Here is an 18677-nt window from a genome sequence, read left to right on the forward strand (position 1 = left end):
TCTCTAAACTCCATTTCTGAAAGACTGTTTAGGTAGTTGGCCATTGTTGGGTCATCAGAGTTTCCATCTTCATTCTCTATGGTGGAAGTTGGTCTGCGTAGTCTCCCCATTGTCACGCTTACGCTGTGGGTTTTTCTACGTGTTGTGGTGGTACTCATTGGCTAGGTGGAGTGCACGGCCGCGAAATCTATTATGCTGGGGGATCCGGCCCCCAAACACTCACCTCAGCCGAGGCAAGCCTTCAGGGGATGCCCGGGGAAGCCCCCAATGTCTGCCAAGCTAAGGAAACCAGCAAAATTCTCTTGTCCACAACTCCAACGGAAAACACACGCCTCAGCCGAGACACACCTTGAAGGGATTAATGCTGGAGGAGATCAAAGTTCCCAGGTTGATGCAAGCTGGGGGAGTTCCCAAAATGTTTGCCGGGCCTAGGGGTCCAGCAGTCAGCCTTATCCCCAACTCCGGCCCCCAAACACTCACCTCAGCCGAGGCAAGCCTTCAGGGGATGCCCGGGGAAGCCCCCAATGTCTGCCAAGCTAAGGAAACCAGCAAAATTCTCTTGTCCACAACTCCAACGGAAAACACACGCCTCAGCCGAGACACACCTTGAAGGGATTAATGCTGGAGGAGATCAAAGTTCCCAGGTTGATGCAAGCTGGGGGAGGTCCCAAAATGTTTGCCGGGCCTAGGGGTCCAGCAGTCAGCCTTATCCCCAACTCCGGCCCCCAAACACTCACCTCAGCCGAGGCAAGCCGTCAGGGGAAGCCCCCAATGTCTGCCAAGCTAAGGAAACCAGCAAAATTCTCTTGTCCACAACTTCAACAGAAAACACAGGCCTCAGCCGAGACACACCTTGAAGGGATTAATGCTCAGCTGAGGCAAGCCGTCAGGGGATGCCCGGGGATGCCCCCAATGTCTGCCAAGCTCATCATTTCTTAATTCTTCTTCTTTAAAAAATTCAGAGAGGCATTCCTGTAATATACATTTATCTGTAGATGTAATAGCCAGAGACAAATTAACAAATGTCTCATAAACCTCAGACTTTTGGTGGCAAGTGAGACACTGGAGTATAGATTTGAATTGTCCTAGAAAGAGATCATAAATAATAGATTTGTGAGCCTTTTGGTGTTCTGGACTAAATTGTTCATAATTTTCATTGTCCATAAGGTGTGTAGTTTTGTCTGTCATTAGATTTACGGTAAACAAGTCCTGATGTAGTCCCTCTATTAGGAACATCAGTAGTTCGTGAGGATCCTGCTGATTGTGTCCAGCAAACTGGTCATTAAGTAAACCAATTGTTACTTTGAAGCTTTCAGGGTTAATATATCTATGAAATCCATTTCCCATGGTTCTGATGAGCCGACCAAATTCTTCGGCTAATTTACCTTCATGCCCCATCGGATTTTTCTTGTTAATATCCTTTTTATAATGATCTTTATAAAAATACTGAGTCAAGTCTGAAATATTATACAAGCATTGCAATATTGAGTTCATGTAGCAAGAGTTTCCTATATTTTGGAGCCCAGTTAAGACAGGTTCCTGTCTTTCCTTTTGCATCTTGGAGTGTAAGGGTTTATCACTACCATGAGTCTCACTCATTATATGGTGTGTGACAGCTAAATTGTTGTTCCCTGCCCCAGAGACCTCAGCAATATTACTGCTGTTAGTGTCTGAAGTATTCTGTTTTTGCTCTGAAGGGGAGTTTATAGTCTGAACCTGATCATTTGTGCTAGCCTGATTTCTAACAAGGCGTAATGGAACCCAAAATTTCTTGAGAGGGTTGTCAGTTTTAGAAACATAGGCATAACCCCTTCCTCTTAGGAGAAGATATCCAGCTATCCATTTTTCATCCTCCTTGATCCAAATAGGTTTATGGGTTGTTTCTTGTCTATGAATATCTTCTTTAAAATGTCTTTCTGCTGCAGTGTAACTTTCCCCTTGGGGTAAGTTAAAGTAATTTAGTGTGATAAGGGTCAAAGATAGCAAATCCGTTGGCGGTAAACCTCTTTTTCTATTTTTTTGCAATTAAGTTTTTAAGGTTCTGTGAGTCCTTTCTACAATGGCCTGTCCCCTACAATTGTAAGAAATTCCTCTGAGATGTCTTATCTGCCATTCCTTACAAAAAAAATTCAAAAGTTTTGCTAACATAGGCTGGCCCATTATCAGTTTTTATAGAATATGAAATACCCATCACAGAAAAACATTGTAAAAGAAAACTACAAGCAGCCTTAGATTTTTGAGAAGACATGGGAATTGCCCACATAAACCGAGAATAAGTGTCCACCACAACATGAAGATAAGGTTTCCTTGGAAATAAATCTGTTTGAGTTATATCTATTTGCCAAAGTTCGTTAGACTGTAAGCCTCTTGGGTTTGCTCCTGCTATGTGAGTCTTTTTTGTTAACAGTGCACATATGTTGCAGTTTTCTACAATTTCTCTAGCTTGCCTCCATGGAATTTGGTAATTCACATGTAAACGGCGAGCATTTGTGTGTAGGGCTGAATGTTCCTCTACAGGTGATTTAAATATAGGCATTGCTAGCAAGTCAGCAGTTTTATTTCCTTGAGCCATTGGTCTGGAAGACCTGAGTGGGCTCTAATATGCGTGATGAAGATGGGCTCAGTTCGTTTTTGAAGAAGCTGCTGTAATTGTTTAAGTAAGTTCTGTATGATCGGGTTATTAGCATTAAGGGATGCAGTGGCTATCACATGACATAAATTTACCACATACAAAGAATCAGAAACTATATTCATGGATTCAGATACATTTTCTAATAGGCAAATTAACGTTGCTAATTCAACTTTCTGTGCAGATTTATATTTGGTATCTATGGTCATATTAATGTTGTCTCCGGTTATTCCTCCTTTTCCATTTTGGGATCCATAAATGTAAAAAACCTTGGCATTGGGAATAGGGGAATCCCGAACAATTGAAGAAATAACAAACTGAGTTTTCTTTAAAAAGTCCCAAATTTTTCCTGCTGGATAATGGGAGGATATTTCTCTTGTGAAATCTGAGAGGTCCCTTTGTAGAGATTCATTAATTGGCAATATTGACTCAATTTCCTTTTTTGGTACTGGCAAAACTATTATATCTGGGTCAAAACCTAGTAAAGATATAGATCTGAGTCTTGCCTTGATAATAATCTCTGAAATCAGTTGCAAGTAGGGGACAACTGAGCGAGGTTGTTTGTTATGTAAATACACCCATTCCAAAGGTCCTGACTGTTGTATCAAGGCCCCTGTGGAGGTTTCTATAGTAGGGAAGATTAACAGTAATGCCTTTTCTCCTGGGATGAATCTTGAGAGAAACGATTTTTGTAATCTGCTCAAGAAGATATCCAATTCATTTTTGGCAGCTGTTGTTAAATTTCTCGGGCTATCTAAAGCATGGTCACCCTCCAACATTTTAAACAAATTAGATAACTCTGCATTTGGGATTTCTAGTGCAGGGCAGAGCCAATTTACGTCACCTAAAAGTCTCTGAAAATCATTAAGCGTTCTAAGGTTTTCTTTTTTGATAGAAAATTTTTGTGGACGTATAGACGTCCGGTCCAAAATAAAACCCAAATATTGATACGGTGGCATTATCTGTATTTTTTCTAAAGCTATTTTCAGTTCTGATGTTTGTAAACAGTCAGTAACATAAGAGTATAAGTCCTGTAAATTTGTTTCATTGTTCATTGTGAGCAAGATATCATCTGTATAATGAAATATCATGCTTGAGGAAATTTTTCACAAGCAGGGCTCAAAACCTTATCTAGCTTATCTGACACATGGTTGGGGAATTCAGCATGCCTTGGGGGAGAACAGTCCATTGGAAACGTCTGCAGGGATGGGTATTATTGAGAGAAGGAACTGAGAATGCAAAACGTTTTTTATCATCTGGGTGGATAGGAATATGGTAGAAGCAGTCTTTCAGATCAATTATAATTAGTGGCCATTTCTTTGGAATATCTACAGGTGATGGTAAACCAGTCTGCAGTTTGCCCATAGGTATCATGGATAAATTTATAGCTCTAAGATCCATCAAAAGTCTCCATTTACCGGATTTCTTTTTTATAGTGAATATAGGTGATTTCCATTGAGAAAAAGATGGTTCAATATGTCCTAAACTTAGCTGTTCCTCCACTAATTCTGTCAGCACCTTTAATTTATCAGTTTTAAGGGGCCACTGACCTGTACAAATTGGTTCGTCAGATTTCCATTTTATTTTTATTGGTGCTGGTGTTTTTATGGTAGTGGCCCCTACTAAAAATTTTGGGTTTTTAAATCAAATGAAGGTTCAGGCTCTTCTGGAGCTAATGGGATATGGAATTCTGCTTTCCACTGTTTGTGTAGGTCACAGCCCCACAGGGATGGTGAAAATGGGCCCACATGAGGTCTGATTATTGGTTTTTGATTTTCTGGGCCGTAAAATAGCATAGTCCTCGTACTCAGCAGACAGGAGCTCAGGCCTTCTATTCCTTCTAGGAATATGGGATTTCCTGAAGAGGCCAATGTTCTGGCCATTCTTTATCAGAAATTACAGTAACCTGAGCACCCGTATCTATCATTCCATCAAAGGGTTGCTCTTCCAAGTGAAGTTTGATCATTGGGTGTTCATCTTTACATTTAGTAACCAGAGCCACAATTGGGTTTTGAGCAGCACCTGGATCTGTGCTTCCAAAACCTCCAATTCTAGTCTTCTCTGAAGTCCCAAATTTGACATAAGGCACTATTACTATCTGGGCAATCGCTTCTCCTTTTTTAAAGGTCCATGTAACTGGTACAGTAATAACTACAATGATTTCTCCCATAGAATCTGAGTCAATGACACCAGTGATTACTAATATACCCTTTATGTTGAGGGAACTTCTGCCAAGAATCAAACCCATAGTATCTGGGGCTGGCGGGCCCACAATGCCAGTTTCTAACATGTAAGGGCATGCTCCTGGGTAAATTGTAATGTCCTCTGGGTATAATATGTCTAATCCAGCACTCCCTGATGTGGAGTGGATTAATTCCCTTATCGTGATGAATTTTCTTGGGCTGGGCTTGGAAGGATTATCGTCTGTGAGCTTTGCCCCTGATTTGGAAGGGCCTGGGGGGAGGCCCTGTGGGCGTTTCCCTGCATCTTGTATGTGTGTTCTTGAGGAGCTGAATTTATAAGGAGCCAGCAATTTTTTTTGATATGTCCCTGTTTTCCACAATGGTAACACGCGATTTGCCTCCTGGAGACTGTGTTGAAACCTCTACTTAGGCTATTGTTAATGAGGTTTCTGGATCTGCAATCTTTCGCCCAGTGGCGACCCCTTTTGCATTTTGGGCAAAGACCTGGTTTACAGAAAGTGTTCTTTCCCCGAGGGGAGTAAGGCATTGTTCCCTTGGTAACTGGGAAGGTTTGTACTGAGTCTAAGTGGGGTGGGGGTTGGGGTTCCCCATAGACATTCCGGCAGGCATAAAGGTAATCATTCACATCTGTCTTTTCATTTAATATATTCTATACTAATCTACAGGCTGAATTTGCATTATGATAAGCCAAAGATTTTACTAGGAAGTTTCTCATCTCATCTTCGATGTGTAACTTCAGAGCATCTTTGATCTTACCTACAAACTCTGCAAATGACTCATAAGGGCCTTGGGTAATTTTTAAAAAGTTTCCTCTACCAATGCTGTTAGAATCAATTTTTCCCATGATGATAATGCAATATCCCTAATTAAATTTAAGATTTCCTTAGGTAAAGCTGCTTGTGTCTGAATATTTGCAAATTGATTTTCTGCCATCAATAATTCATACGATAGAGTAACACCGGCCAATTGCTTTTTTGTACCATCCGGGCTATATAATTTAGCTTTTACGCCTTCTGAATAGTGCATTTCCCGTTCAGTTCGCTGTTTAGACGTCAGGCATATTTCAGCGATTCTTTTAAAATCATACAAAGTCCAAGATGAGTTATGACTCCAAAGTCTTAATAACTCCACACTGTATGGCGATTTTGACCCATGCTCTTTACATGCTCTTTTAAACTGATCTAATTCTTCCATCTGATAGGGTACATAGTTAGAAACATTTACCCCGTCTATAGGGGATGAGGCCAGATTAGCAAAATTACTCTGAATAGCGCTCTGAGACCGAGCATGTGGTTTATCGTCTGAATCTGCACTGCTGTGCGATTCAATTTTGTGAATAGAACGAGGCCTCCCTTGTGGAGTTAGCACTGGAGGTTGATCATTGTCTGAGTCATTACTGTCAAGCGATTCACTAGAATCAGGCTTAACATTCCAAGTTGTTTTTCTTCCAGCAAAAATTTCTATATTGTTGATGGTGGGGCTGGATTTGTCAGCCTGCACCTTGGTCTGAGTTTTCATCAGATAGATTTCCTTATTATCTATACTGGTTTTAGCCTCACCATTTCTACACTTTCTATTTCCTAAATACCAGCCAATAACTATGCTCACAATAATAACGTTAGTCACAGAAATTCCACAAACTATAATGGCTGGAGACAATGCCGTTTTCATTTGAAATATAGACCACAACCATCTCCAACTGCAGTGATTGTCCTTAGATCAAAACCAATTAGTTTTAAACAAAATGTAATAATCCACTTGTATACTAGAGCACCAATGCATAAGACAAAGGGTGGCAAAATCCACATGACTAACCACAGAAACCATTTAATGGTCAGCAGAGGAAATTTCCAATGAAGTATTTCACTTACAGTTATTGAGGGTCCAGGTTCAGCCTGTTCGGGCGTCATTATGTTGCAAGTCAGCCCCTGAAAAGGTTGACTGAAGGAGGGATGGAGGATGAGGTCTTTCCCTTCCAGCTCGGAGCACGCGTCTGCCACCCTGTCTAGGCGACAGTTCTGAGGTGAAACGGCGGGTAAACAGCTTGCAGACAGTCAGGCTCGTGGAAATATTTGCTTTATTCGGTGGACAAGACTGAAGTCCCAAGACTCAGCTTCGTTCCAGCCAAAAAGCCCTGGCCTTCCACAGACCCTTGTTTTGTTTTTTTTTTTTTGTTTTGTTTTGTTTTTGTGGTTTTTGGGTCACACCCGGCAGCGCTCAGGGGTTATTCCTGGCTCCATGCTCAGAAATTGCTCCTGGCAGGCACGGGGGACCATATGGGACACCGGGATTCGAACTGATGACCTCCTACATGAAAGGCAAACACCTTACCTCCATGCTATCTCTCCGGGCCCAGACCCTTGCTTTTATCCTCCAGAATCAGGTACCACCCAATGGTGGGATCAGATACCAACCAATGGTGGCAGCAGAATCAGGTCCTACCCTAGGGTGGGGGCAGAATGCCAGGTCACACCCTAGGGTAGGCCACAATCACCAATCAGTTTAGGGTGAGTAACATAGTAATCCCCTAAAATATTTACATACACAACAATTAACATTTTGGGCTCAATCCAGAGTGGATTTTACAGATGCTGCTGGGTCTGTCCTTGGTATTGGCTTTGGAAGGTCTTTGTGCAAGTTGTACCTCCAAAAACCTGTAGATAGTGTCCACAGGTCATGTTGGCTGATCTGACTTCCTTACAGTGATAACTGGATTGTCTTCTGGGCATGCCTGCGGAGAGAAAGACATTGAGGATGGTTTTTTCCAAGGGAAGGAGAGATCCTTGAGTCTCTAGGATCCTGGGGTCCTACATTCATCTTATATCCCAGTATGCAGAAGTGTGATATAAGTGTGAGCTGATATAAGTGAGCTTCTCCCAGGATCAGTGGCTTTGCCTGGACAATTCTCAGAGGAAGCTCTAGAGAGAGGTGATACTACAGTTTTACCAGCACTTGCAGACTATAGGTGAGAGCCACCTGGTGTAATGACCAATCCCCTGGTAGACTGAACCTGGGTCGATCACATTCAAGGTAAAGGGAATACCAGAGTGCTATTGGTTTGGCCTTGTGACTCAAGTTCTCTTCATGATTTCATAAGCGCCAGAGGGCAGCAGCAACTGGGGTAACCCAATGCTTCTTGGGGCATTATGTGGGAAGAATCTAATCTGTGGGTCCTTTATGCAAGCTATCCTCCCAAATTCATTGCTTCCTATTCTGGCCACAGTTTCACCTTTTTGCTTATTTTTCTGTGAAGGGCCACACCTAGCAATTCCCACAGCTTTTGCCTGACTGGTACAAGCAGTAGTGCATTTTCCTTGAACAAGCTAACCTTGAAAGATTACCTGGTGTCTAATATAGTCCCCCAAGCCTGGAGTGATTTCTGAGTGCATAGCCAGGAGCAGCCCCTGAGCATCACTGGGTATGCCCCCTAGACCCCCCCGTGGAGGTCATCCCAGGGGAACATCCAAGACTGAAGACAGGCAAGCCAAAGGGGGAGGGGGGCCCAAGTGTGGCTTCTGAGCATTTGGTTCGGGTTTGTCAGGTGGAGTTTGCAATGTTGCTTTCCAAGTGTGACCCTCTTCTCTCAAGCCGAACAATCGCCTCCCTCTGGACCATGTTGCTCCCCAGGGGTCGGGACACTCACCCGAGTCCAGCAGGTGATATTCCCTTCCAAGCCCAACGGGGTCAGTCCCAGCACCTGGCCCTTTACGACTCAGCCACGTGCACTATGACGCCACCCCACTGGGGCTTTGTGCGCTGTGACGTCACCACACCTGGGTTTTGTCTCCGGAGCGGAAGCGCCCAAGGGACTGCCATTGCGGATTTGGATTCCTGAATTTGGTCAGTTAGTGGTGGAAATCTGGAGGGTGACTTTCTCTCGGGCTGCCATGGGGCCTCTTGAACCTGGAGCTGCAGGGTCTTGGTGAGCAGCGGGGGAGCCCCAGGGAGTTTTGGGGTGCGACCCCTGAGACGGGAGGGTCCAAGGTCATGGAAAGACAGATGGATCTCTTGGCGTCCTTGCCTGGGGATGAACCGGGGTCACCTTCAGGGACACAGGAGGACGTGGGAGAAGCCTGGCAGGGTCCGACTGTCTCGTTGCTCCAGCCCCATAAATATTGGGATGTTTCTATAGTTCGTTACTGGGTCCACCATTGGGGGTTGCTCAGGGCTGCTGCTTGACTCTGGCTCGGGGATCACTCCAGGCAGGCCCAAGGGGATCTTATAGGGTGCAAGGGACTGATTGAGACCGGGGTGAGTATTTTGGAAAGGATTGATTTGGATATGGGGGAATTGTGTGAAATATATATTAATTTTGGTGAGTGGAGCGTTGGGCGTCAACCATCGGGGCTCAGGGGCACTTAGGTCAGCACCTAATATGCAAAATCCTTCCTGGCTGTCTTATATTCTCCTCGCCCAAGATCTGTTGCGTGAGAGGTTCCAAGTGCCAGACACAGGTCACATCATGGTCCTCAGTAAGCGCTGAAGACAGAAGCATAATTTTGATATACAATGCTCTGTTTGGCGCTTTTCACCAATGTTCCCTCTAAAAGTACCTGGATGCCAGGTTCAGATGTGCTGATCGGGGTTAGGATCAAGCAGAACCCAGAGGATGGAGCCAGGAGATAATTGTGATGACCAGTTTATAAGGCGACCTTGGTCTTAAAGAGGGCACCCTCAGGCCCAATATCCGCTGCGATGGCAGTTTTGTCACTGTGGGTCCCTGTGGTAGTGTCAATTCCGGCCAGAGAACAGGTTCAACCCCGTAGTCTGTGCAGGCACATGGAGGATCCGGGGTTACGATTATAGATTCCTGGTGTTCCAATTCTCATCACAGCTCCCCAGGACAGAGTATCTGGCTCCGTTTTCTCATGTTGGGTGAACCTGGTGTTCAATGCTTGGTCCATCAAGGCGTTTCTTGCAATAGTGCTGTCACTTCAGGTCAGGGCAAGATATCTCTGCTGCTCACAGCTGTGATTTTTTTCCAGGGCTTACTGAAAAGGTCTTTACGGCTGCTATTAAGGAATAATCCAGGAAGGAGAAGATGGAAACAAACACTCTGACATCCTGTATCCAGTTAGGAGTGAGTATGGGCACAGAGAGGGACTGGGTGGGGTACAGGAGTGTGCATCCCTCAGGGCCAGAGGAGTCCAGAGATATATTAGGAAGTAATCTCGCAGCCTGGATTGACTCTAGTCAGTACCACTGACCTCTTTTATGAGAGGCCTCGTTTGTCCTTGTTTCTTTTGGGTTCCACGCTTGATGATCATCAGGCCTTACTCCTGTTCAGTGCTCTTGTCATGTCTCAGACACTATGGAGTGCTGATCCAGAGTTGAACTCCTGGTAATCTGGACCCTGATGTTGGTAAAGAAGACCTTGATCTCAGAATTTCTGCTAAGGAGCATTATTCCTTCCTCACACATGGAAAAAAGAACTTTGATTTATTTTAATTTTTTGTCCCCCCCACTTAATGGTTTTATTCCTGACTCTGCACTTATCTTCATTCTGCAGACAGAGTCTTGCTTCCTCCCTTCAGCCATATTTCTCCTCAGTGAACTAGTTGCACTTTCAAAGCCTCTTGTCAGTAGGCCCTTTGACTTGGTGGATCTAAGAGAGAAATGAGAGCAAAGGATCTTCTTGGAAGCTGTAATTATTTGAAGTTGGGTCATTTTTACCTATAATAGGATGGATCCATTTTAGGGTGAATTGTGAGTGCTGATATCCAAGATTACAGATTTGAGTCACTCACTGAACCATGATTTTTCCTTCTCACTTTTTTTTGCATTGTGCAGAGTCTGGGGATGGAATGGAATGGCATGTATTTACCATTTTGGGCACCATCCAGAGTTGACTTTACAGATCCTTCTGGTTCTGTTCTAGGGTTTGACCTTGCTGTGTGTGTGCATAACTTCACCTCAAGAATATTCTAGAATAGTGTCCAGAGGTCATGTTGGCTGGTGGGACTTTCTTGAAATGAATCTCTGGACCTGTCTTCCAGGGGTGACAGGAGAGAGAACATGGAGGCTGGTTCCTCCCAAGGCAAGGGGCGTTGTCCTTGAGGCTCTGTGATCCTGGGGATCCTGCTTCAATGTAGACTCCAGGGGGCAGCTGTCCCTGACCCCCTCCTGTTTTGCTACTCAGGAATCTGTGACCTTCCTCGATGTAGCTGTGAGATTCTCTCAGGAAGAGTGGCAGTGCCTGGACCCTTCTCAGAGGAATCTCTACAGAGATGTGATGCTAGAGACCTACCAGCACATGAAGGCCATAGGTGAGAGCCCCACTGGGGCATCAGTGAGGTCCAGTCTGATAGATTGACCCTGGGTCAACTCATGCAAGACAAGTGGCCTACCACAGTGCTATTGCTCAATCTTGTGACTTAAGTTCTCTTTATGAGTTCATAAGCGCCCAAAAGCATCAGAGACTGGGAAAACCCAGTACTTCTTGGAACATTATTTGGAAAAGGGATCTAATATGAGGCTCTTGCATGCAAACTCTGTTCTCCAATTCATTGCTTCCTGTCTTGGCCACAGTTTAACTGTTTCGTGTACTGTTTTGTGTTGGACCACACCTAGCATTTCCCAGGGATTTTGCCCATTTATGACATATTCAGAAACACTGCTGGGGTAGAGAATAGCATGAAGGATAGGTTGTTTGCTTTGCCAGAGGCTGACCTGGGTTCAATTCCCCTCATCCTAATGATCCCAGAGACTTTCTGGAGTGATTCCTGTCACTGGGCCTGGAGTAATCCCTGAGCACTGCTAAGTGTGGCCCAAAATCAATTAAAAGAAAACTTCTTGTGGGGCATGATGGATCCTATATGTGGTTCAGGGGTTAAAATCGTTGTCAGTCTGTGCAAGACAAGTACTCACCCCACTGTACTATTGTCTAAGCCATTAATTTTTTTGTTTTGTTTTGGGCCACACCCAGCAGCACTCAAATATAACTCCTGTATCTGCACTCAGAAAAAAAGGCCTGCCAGGCTCTGGGGATCATATGGTATGCCAGGGATCGAACCGGGTCCAAACCGTGTTGGCTGTGTACAAGGCAAATGCCCTACTGCTGTGCTATTACTCCAGCTCCTGAGCCCTTACTTTTTAAGACATGATTGGTCCTTTCAAACCTTGGTGGTGGTTGAGAGTACTCCTAGCTCTGCATTATGTGCTCACTTCACAAGGGACTCAGGGAACTATACCAAAATCAATACATTTTTCCATATGCAAGCCCATTTTTGTCCTATTTCTGTCTACTTCTTGGACAGTTCAATTTCAACCTTGTCTCGTCTGTGCAACATGCACATGCAGAGCAGAGATTCTGTTCATTTCTGTGTTTCAGCCTCTTTCATTAGGGACCCAAACTCACACCTGATGTGCTATCTCTTTCCTTATCTTTTACCCACGAATGATACTTTTCCAGGGTATTGTGGAGTGAAGCCTGCGCTGATCTCCTGGTTGGAAGTAGGAGAACTTGGAAGGCTGCAGAGAAGCATGTATCCATGTAAGTGTGGGCATTATCTTCTGGCTCTGATCCTGGTATGTGTAGCATCATGGACGTACAGAATTGTGGGATTTTGTGTCAGGCTACTGGATCGGGGTGGGTGCCTTTTCCATTCCCATTCACTGCCTTTGCTGCTGAGTCCCAATATTTTCTGGAGCTTTGCTGTCTTGGCTTTGCTCTTGTTTAACTTTCTGTGGACATCTAGAACAAAAGCTGAGGTTCTGTGCCTTCACCTACCATCTGTGCTCTCTGTCTGGTTGCATAGGCCAGTGTTGGAGTGCCCTTCTCAGTGGTAGCTGGATGTCCCTCTGACCAGCCTTTCTACACTTGCAGGTTTTTTTTTGGATTCCCAACAAGGGGTTGTTTTTCCCTGATTTTGATACTTACTTATTGGTGCTGTTAGGGTTTAATCCTGTCTATTTTCTTCAGATTATCTCCTAATGGTCTCAGAGCCATTATGGGATTATGGAGGCAAACATGGCCTACCAGTTGGAAGGTCAACCCCTTCTCTGCTATACTATGTATTTGACATGATTATTGAGAATACTAAGAAATTCTTTTTTTGTTTTTTTTTGGGGGTGGGGCACACCTGGTTGTGCTCAGGGGTTACTCCTGACTGGGAGGGATCATGTAGGATGCCAGGGATCAAAACAGAGTCTGTCCTATGTCACCTGAGTGCACGCGTACACCCTACTACTCAGCTTCTACTCTGGCCCCAATCCCTAAGAAATTGTTTATTTGTTGATGGGATGAATCAGTTATGCTCAGAAGCTACGTCTGATCTTCACAAACTAATAAATTATTCCTTACATGACTTTAGGAATTATATGGGATGCCGAGAATAGAACTCGAGTCAGCCATTTTCAAAAAAAACACCCTCACTGCGGCGCTTTCTATCTGTACCAGAAATAATTTTTCATCAATATGTTTAATCTGTTGCCAAGGGAATCCGCACTTAGCTATTGTGGATTTTGCCCAGCAATTCACTGCAATCCTTCTGATTTATTTTCTCTTTTCTCTCAGCTCATTTCGTACCTTAAAACATGTATTTATTCCATCACTGTTGTTGCATTCCACCGGGCTTCATTCAACTAATATTTGGGGTGGTGTTGGGACACACCCATGGCGCTCAGGGTTACTCCTCGCTCAGCGCTTAGAAATTGCCCCTGACAGACTCTGGGGAAAGAAATATGCCCTACAACTGTGCTATCTATATGGCCCCATTCAACTAATTTCTTTTTGCTTTTGGAACACACCCTGTGACACTTAGGGGTTACTCCTGGCTATGCACTCTGAAATGGCTCCGGGCTTGGGAAACTATATGGGATGCCAGGGATTGAACCCAGGTCTGTCCTTGGTTAGCCACATGCAAGGCAAATATCCTACCACTGCACTATCGCTCCCACCCCAGCCCATTCAACTAATTCTAACATTGCATATTTGGGTTGATTTTAGATGACGGACCACAAGTTCCGATAATGACATTTCAGAAATTTGCTTTTGGAATGGGATATCCAAAAAAGAGTGAGATGGTAAGTGTTGCAAGATCCAATTCAATATTATGATTGTAGTCGTTGGTTACTCAATGCTGCAAGCACATAGTAATTGTAAATTGGACCCTTTGGTCCGACCCTTTCACGTCCTTTATAATCTCTGCACTGCAGAGTATCTGAGCCCTAGTTTAATTTTTTGGGTCACACCCAGCAGCGCTCGGGTTACTCCTGGTTCTATGCTCAGAAATCACTCCGGGCAGGCTCTGGGGACCATATGGGATGCCAGGACTCGAACCAATGACCTTCTGCATAAAAGGCAAATGCCTTACCTCCATCTATCTCTCCGGCCCCTGAGCACTGGTTTAATGTCTGGCTTTCATATGGTCCCCTAAGCCTGCCAGGTTATATTTCTGACAGCAGAGTCTAGAGTAAACCCTGAGTACTATTGGGTGTGGCCCAAAAGCAAAAACAAACAAATAAAAAATTAACATGGAAACATTAAAGGAAGAGACAAATAATTGAACTAACCCTCTACTGTTTTGCAGATAAAGAGCCAGACTTGGTTGGATGGAGCTGATACTGTGCTGCAGGCCACAATGTGGAGGAAATCATCCTGCCCATATCCCATTGGGAATGAAGACACAAGGGGCATCTATTGTGAAGTGGACCAGAGTGATAAGAGCTTTCTTATGCCAGAGCCAGTGATCACTGCGCAAAACTTTCCTGAATCTGCTCTACCCAGTCCCTGGACTCAGACCCCCACAGTGGGACCATCCTGGGAAATGCGAGCAACAGTGTTTGCTCTGAGCCCCTCACAGTCTCAGTCTAACCAGCCCATTGCCCATAGAGTGGAGCCACCTGAGTGTAAGCAATGTGGGGGGGACTCTCTGTATGCCTTGCACCCTGAGGGTCTGCAGGGCGGACGTTCCCTGAGTCATCCTTCACACCAGAGAGACTCTAAGGATGTCCAGACAAGAAAGAAACAAAATACATGTCAGAGGTTTGGGAAGGCCTTTGCTCGATCCTCAGACCTTAATAGACAAGAGAAAATTCATACTGGAGAGAAATCTTTTACATGTTCAGTGTGCGGGAAGGCCTTCACTCTAGCCTCAGCTCTTTGTAGTCACAAGAAAATTCATACTGGTGAGAAACCATATATATGTCAGGAGTGTGGGAAGGCCTTCACTCAATCCTCAGGTCTTTATATTCACAAGAAGATTCATACTGGAGAGAAACCTTATATATGTCAGGAGTGTGGGAAGGCCTTCACTCAATACTCAGGTCTTTATATTCACAAGAAAATTCATACTGGAGAGAAACCTTATATATGTCAGGAGTGTGGGAAGTCCTTCACTCGATCTTCGGGCCTTAATAGGCACAAGAGAATTCATTCAGGAGAGAAACCTTATACATGTCAGGAGTGTGGGAAGGCCTTCACTCAATCCTCAGATCTTTATAATCACAAGAAAATTCATACAGGAGAGAAACCTTATATATGTCAGGAGTGTGGGAAGGCCTTCACTCAATCCTCAGGTCTTTATATTCACAAGAAAATTCATACTGGAGAGAAACCTTATATATGTCAAGAGTGTGGGAAGGCCTTCACTCAGTACTCAGGTCTTTATATGCACAAGAAAATTCATACTGGAGAGAAGCCTTTTAAATATCAGTAGTGTGGGAGAGTCTTTCGTGTATCCTCTGATCTCTAAGCATAAAAGAATTCATACTGGAGAGAAAAAGAATTCGTACTGGAGAGAAGCCTTATACATGTCATGAGTTGGGAAGGCTGTTTCTTGGTCCAAAAATCTTTATTTTCACAAGAAAATTCATACTGGAGAGAAGCTTTTTACATGTCAGTGTGGGGAGGGCTCCTAACATTCCTCAGACCTCCCTACGCACAAAAGAGTTCATACCTGAGAGAAGCCTAATACATATCAGGTTGTAAAAAGGCCTTCACTCAAATTTCAGTCCTTCATAAACACAAGGCAGTTCATACAGGAGGAAAACCTTATTTATGTTAGGAGTATGAGCAGACCTTCACTCAATCATTAATCCTTTCTTCTCACATGAAAATTCATACTATAGAGAAGCCTTGACCATGTCAATATGTAAGGCATTCTGTTGATCTGCAGACTTGTCTAAGCACAAAAGAATGTATAATGGAGAGAAGGCTTATATGTGTTAAGTGTAGGAAGGCCTTTACTAGCGTCAAGACTTATACACATTGGAATATTAAAATAGAGAAAAGTTTTAAACATTCTTGGTATTCGGGAACGTCTTCACTTATTTTCCAAACCTTATCAAACAGCAAAATTCATACTGGATACAAATCCTCTCTGTATATATATGGATTGTGGGATGGTCTGCATTCATTCTTCAAGATTCAGAGCATTTAAATATCCATTGTGGTGAGACACCTTATGCAAGTAAGAAATGTGGGAAGAGTCAGTTGATCTTCAAGCCTTACTAAGCACTGAATTATTCATACTGAAGAGAAATCTTATGTTTGTTAGGAGTGTGAGAAAGCCTTTGAATCCCCCTCATACCTTAGGAACGACAGCAGAATTCATTCTGGAGAGATACCTGAGGTACATCAGAAGTGTGGGAAGATCTTTAATTCATCCTCAGATCTTTTCACATATATGAAAATGATTCATGGTGTGTCAGAACATAGTTAAACAGGGATGGTGTTTCCTCCCAATCCTCTTCACAAGATTACTGGCATTCTTTAGGTTTCCCCCAAGCCTGCCAACCTGAGAGTAACCATATAGTACCCAAGCATGCGGCTCAAAAAAGATATAAAAGTAAATTTAAACTGGAAAGAATCTTTACACATGTAAGAAATTGGGACAAGATTTTGTTTATTTCTGAATGTTTTCTCTGGAAGAATCTGAATTATGGAGAGAAACGAGTATGTATAATGTATGAAGAAAGGTCTTCATTGATCTTCAAACCTTGCTTTAAATAGTATGGTTCAGGCTGCAGAAAAGCCGCCTAAGCTTTAAGTTATTCTTCAGTGCTTTATAATACATACTATGAGAGTGGTTTAATGCCCTGTTGCAGCCAACTCAGATTTGATCTCAATGTCCTACAGGGTGTCCCATGCAGGACCAGGACTGACTCCCGAGTTCAGCGATAGGGTAAGGCCTGAGCATTGAGAGGTGTAGTCCAGAACTAAATTCTAAATTGCATATGGGTTATAAACCTTAATAAGATGGTAAGATATTGTAGGAGACCTTTGCTCATAGTTCTGACTTAAGTAGTTATGGGAGAATTCACAGTGGTGTGAAGCCTCACTCATGCTCTGTATTGGGAAAACCCTTTAACATTTGCTTAGCAAACTGCCTAGGAGGGTTTAGAACCCTGCAGGTGACAATGATTGTGGCAAGCTTTCACTCAGCATCACAAATAATTGTATGGTTCATATCCCCCTGAGTAAAATGACTTTAATATCCACATTGGGGGCTGCACAAAAGCACCCTTTATCTTATAGTGTGTGCGGTATATAGAGGCCTACATAATATTTCTCTTTTGTATCTGTTCTTTCTGCCTTTTTCCTCTCCCTTTTTTAGGGGAGGACACTTTTTATGTCTGAATAAATTTTAGCCACGGCTGAGAGGAAGGAGTCTTGCTGCAGGCTTGCTAGCTCCTGATTTGGAGCAGCTGGCTTTGTGTTTGACCTTCTTGCCTCTTTTTCCCTCTTATGTGTGTGGATTATTTACTGCAGGTGGATTCAATTGGAACTATCTCCTCATCCCTGCTGGATAGTGGGAATGGGAATTCCCTTCCCTTTTGGGAACGTGGGATAGCCAGACCTTAACATTACATCCAGAGAATGGCTCACTTCACTAGTGCTGTCTCTGTTAAAGTTCCATGTCCTCAACACCCTGCAGGAAAGGGGCCTTCACCGGGTTTCCTTATGCTTATCCTTATTCCTTATCCTTGTCACCCTGCTACTGTCAGACCTGTCTTAAACTTTCCATTTCCCCTTGTGCTAATAGAAAAAAGGTGTGTGAGAGGTGGGAATGGCAGGGTGGGGATTGGAAAGCAAAAAAAGAAGCAGAAACAGCTAATGGATCTGGGCTGTTAGATCAAGCCTCTGTGTTTGTGTCATTCTTTGTTCTGTTTCTGTGACTACTGTCTGGGCCACTGGTTCTGGACTCTGGTGATCAACCACAATGGTACATTGAAGCTGTTTTTGTTTTGGGACCAACTTCTTCAGTGTTCTGAGGTTACTTCTGGCTTTCTCTCCAAAATCACCTCTGGTAGAGGTTGGGGACCCTATTCAATACTCAGTTTTTGATCCCGATTGGATTCCTGCAAGGCAAGTGCCTTCCCCATTGTTCAATTGCTCTGGCTCCAGCACAGAGCAATGAGAAGAACTGAAAAATTTTCTTTTCTCAGACTTCCTGCCCACATGATTGTGTTTGGTTGTTTGAGGCCATATATGATGATGTTCAGGTATGCTTCCTGGTTAAATTCAGTTTTATCACTCATCACTGGTGGAAACAGGATCAGTGCCTGTGAGCAAACTCCCCATTGGCCTGTGGTTTTAGCCTTACTGAGATATTTTTGATGTTTTGCACATAATTCTTCTAACTCACTGAAGTATTTTTCCTATGACCCAGAACAGAAATTCACAAGGACTCACTCTTGCTCTGATCTCAGAAATCATTCGTGGCAGGCTTTAGGGACCACATGCAATGCAGGAGATCAAACCACCAAGTGGCCCATTGCAAGGAAAATGTCCTATCTACTGTGCTATCATAGTTCTGGCCCACCTTTTACAGTAACACATCACTGAGTGTCTTGGCTTTGATCTGCTTTTGGTCCTCATTAGAAACAGGGCCAGCTCCCCA

The 18677-nt window shown here is 43.7% G+C and overlaps 1 protein-coding gene across 1 annotated transcript; it reads left to right on the forward strand.

Annotated features, from left to right (window-relative positions):
* Window positions 1–9835: 9835 nt before the first annotated feature.
* On the forward strand, window positions 9836–15835 carry LOC126030016 (zinc finger protein 383-like). The gene is made up of 5 exons (XM_049788226.1): window positions 9836–9913; window positions 10973–11099; window positions 12245–12325; window positions 13781–13857; window positions 14364–15835. The coding sequence occupies exons 1-5, from the start codon at window positions 9875–9877 to the stop codon at window positions 15489–15491; spliced, it is 1452 nt and encodes a 483-aa protein (XP_049644183.1). The 5' UTR covers window positions 9836–9874; the 3' UTR covers window positions 15492–15835.
* The last annotated feature ends 2842 nt before the right edge of the window (window positions 15836–18677 follow it).

This window comes from Suncus etruscus, chromosome 15 (assembly GCF_024139225.1).
Source record: "Suncus etruscus isolate mSunEtr1 chromosome 15, mSunEtr1.pri.cur, whole genome shotgun sequence".
Taxonomy (NCBI): Eukaryota; Metazoa; Chordata; class Mammalia; order Eulipotyphla; family Soricidae; genus Suncus; species Suncus etruscus.

What these genes read in the sequence shown, in the direction of transcription:
- LOC126030016 (XM_049788226.1), top strand. Translation starts at nt 9,875, where the DNA reads ATGGAAACAAACACTCTGACATCCTGTATCCAGTTAGGA. An exon ending in CATCCTGTATCCAGTTAGGA is followed by an intron (nt 9,914 to 10,972) that starts GTGAGTATGGGC and finishes TTTGCTACTCAG; the next exon opens with GAATCTGTGACCTTCCTCGA. An exon ending in GCAGAGAAGCATGTATCCAT is followed by an intron (nt 12,326 to 13,780) that starts GTAAGTGTGGGC and finishes GGTTGATTTTAG; the next exon opens with ATGACGGACCACAAGTTCCG.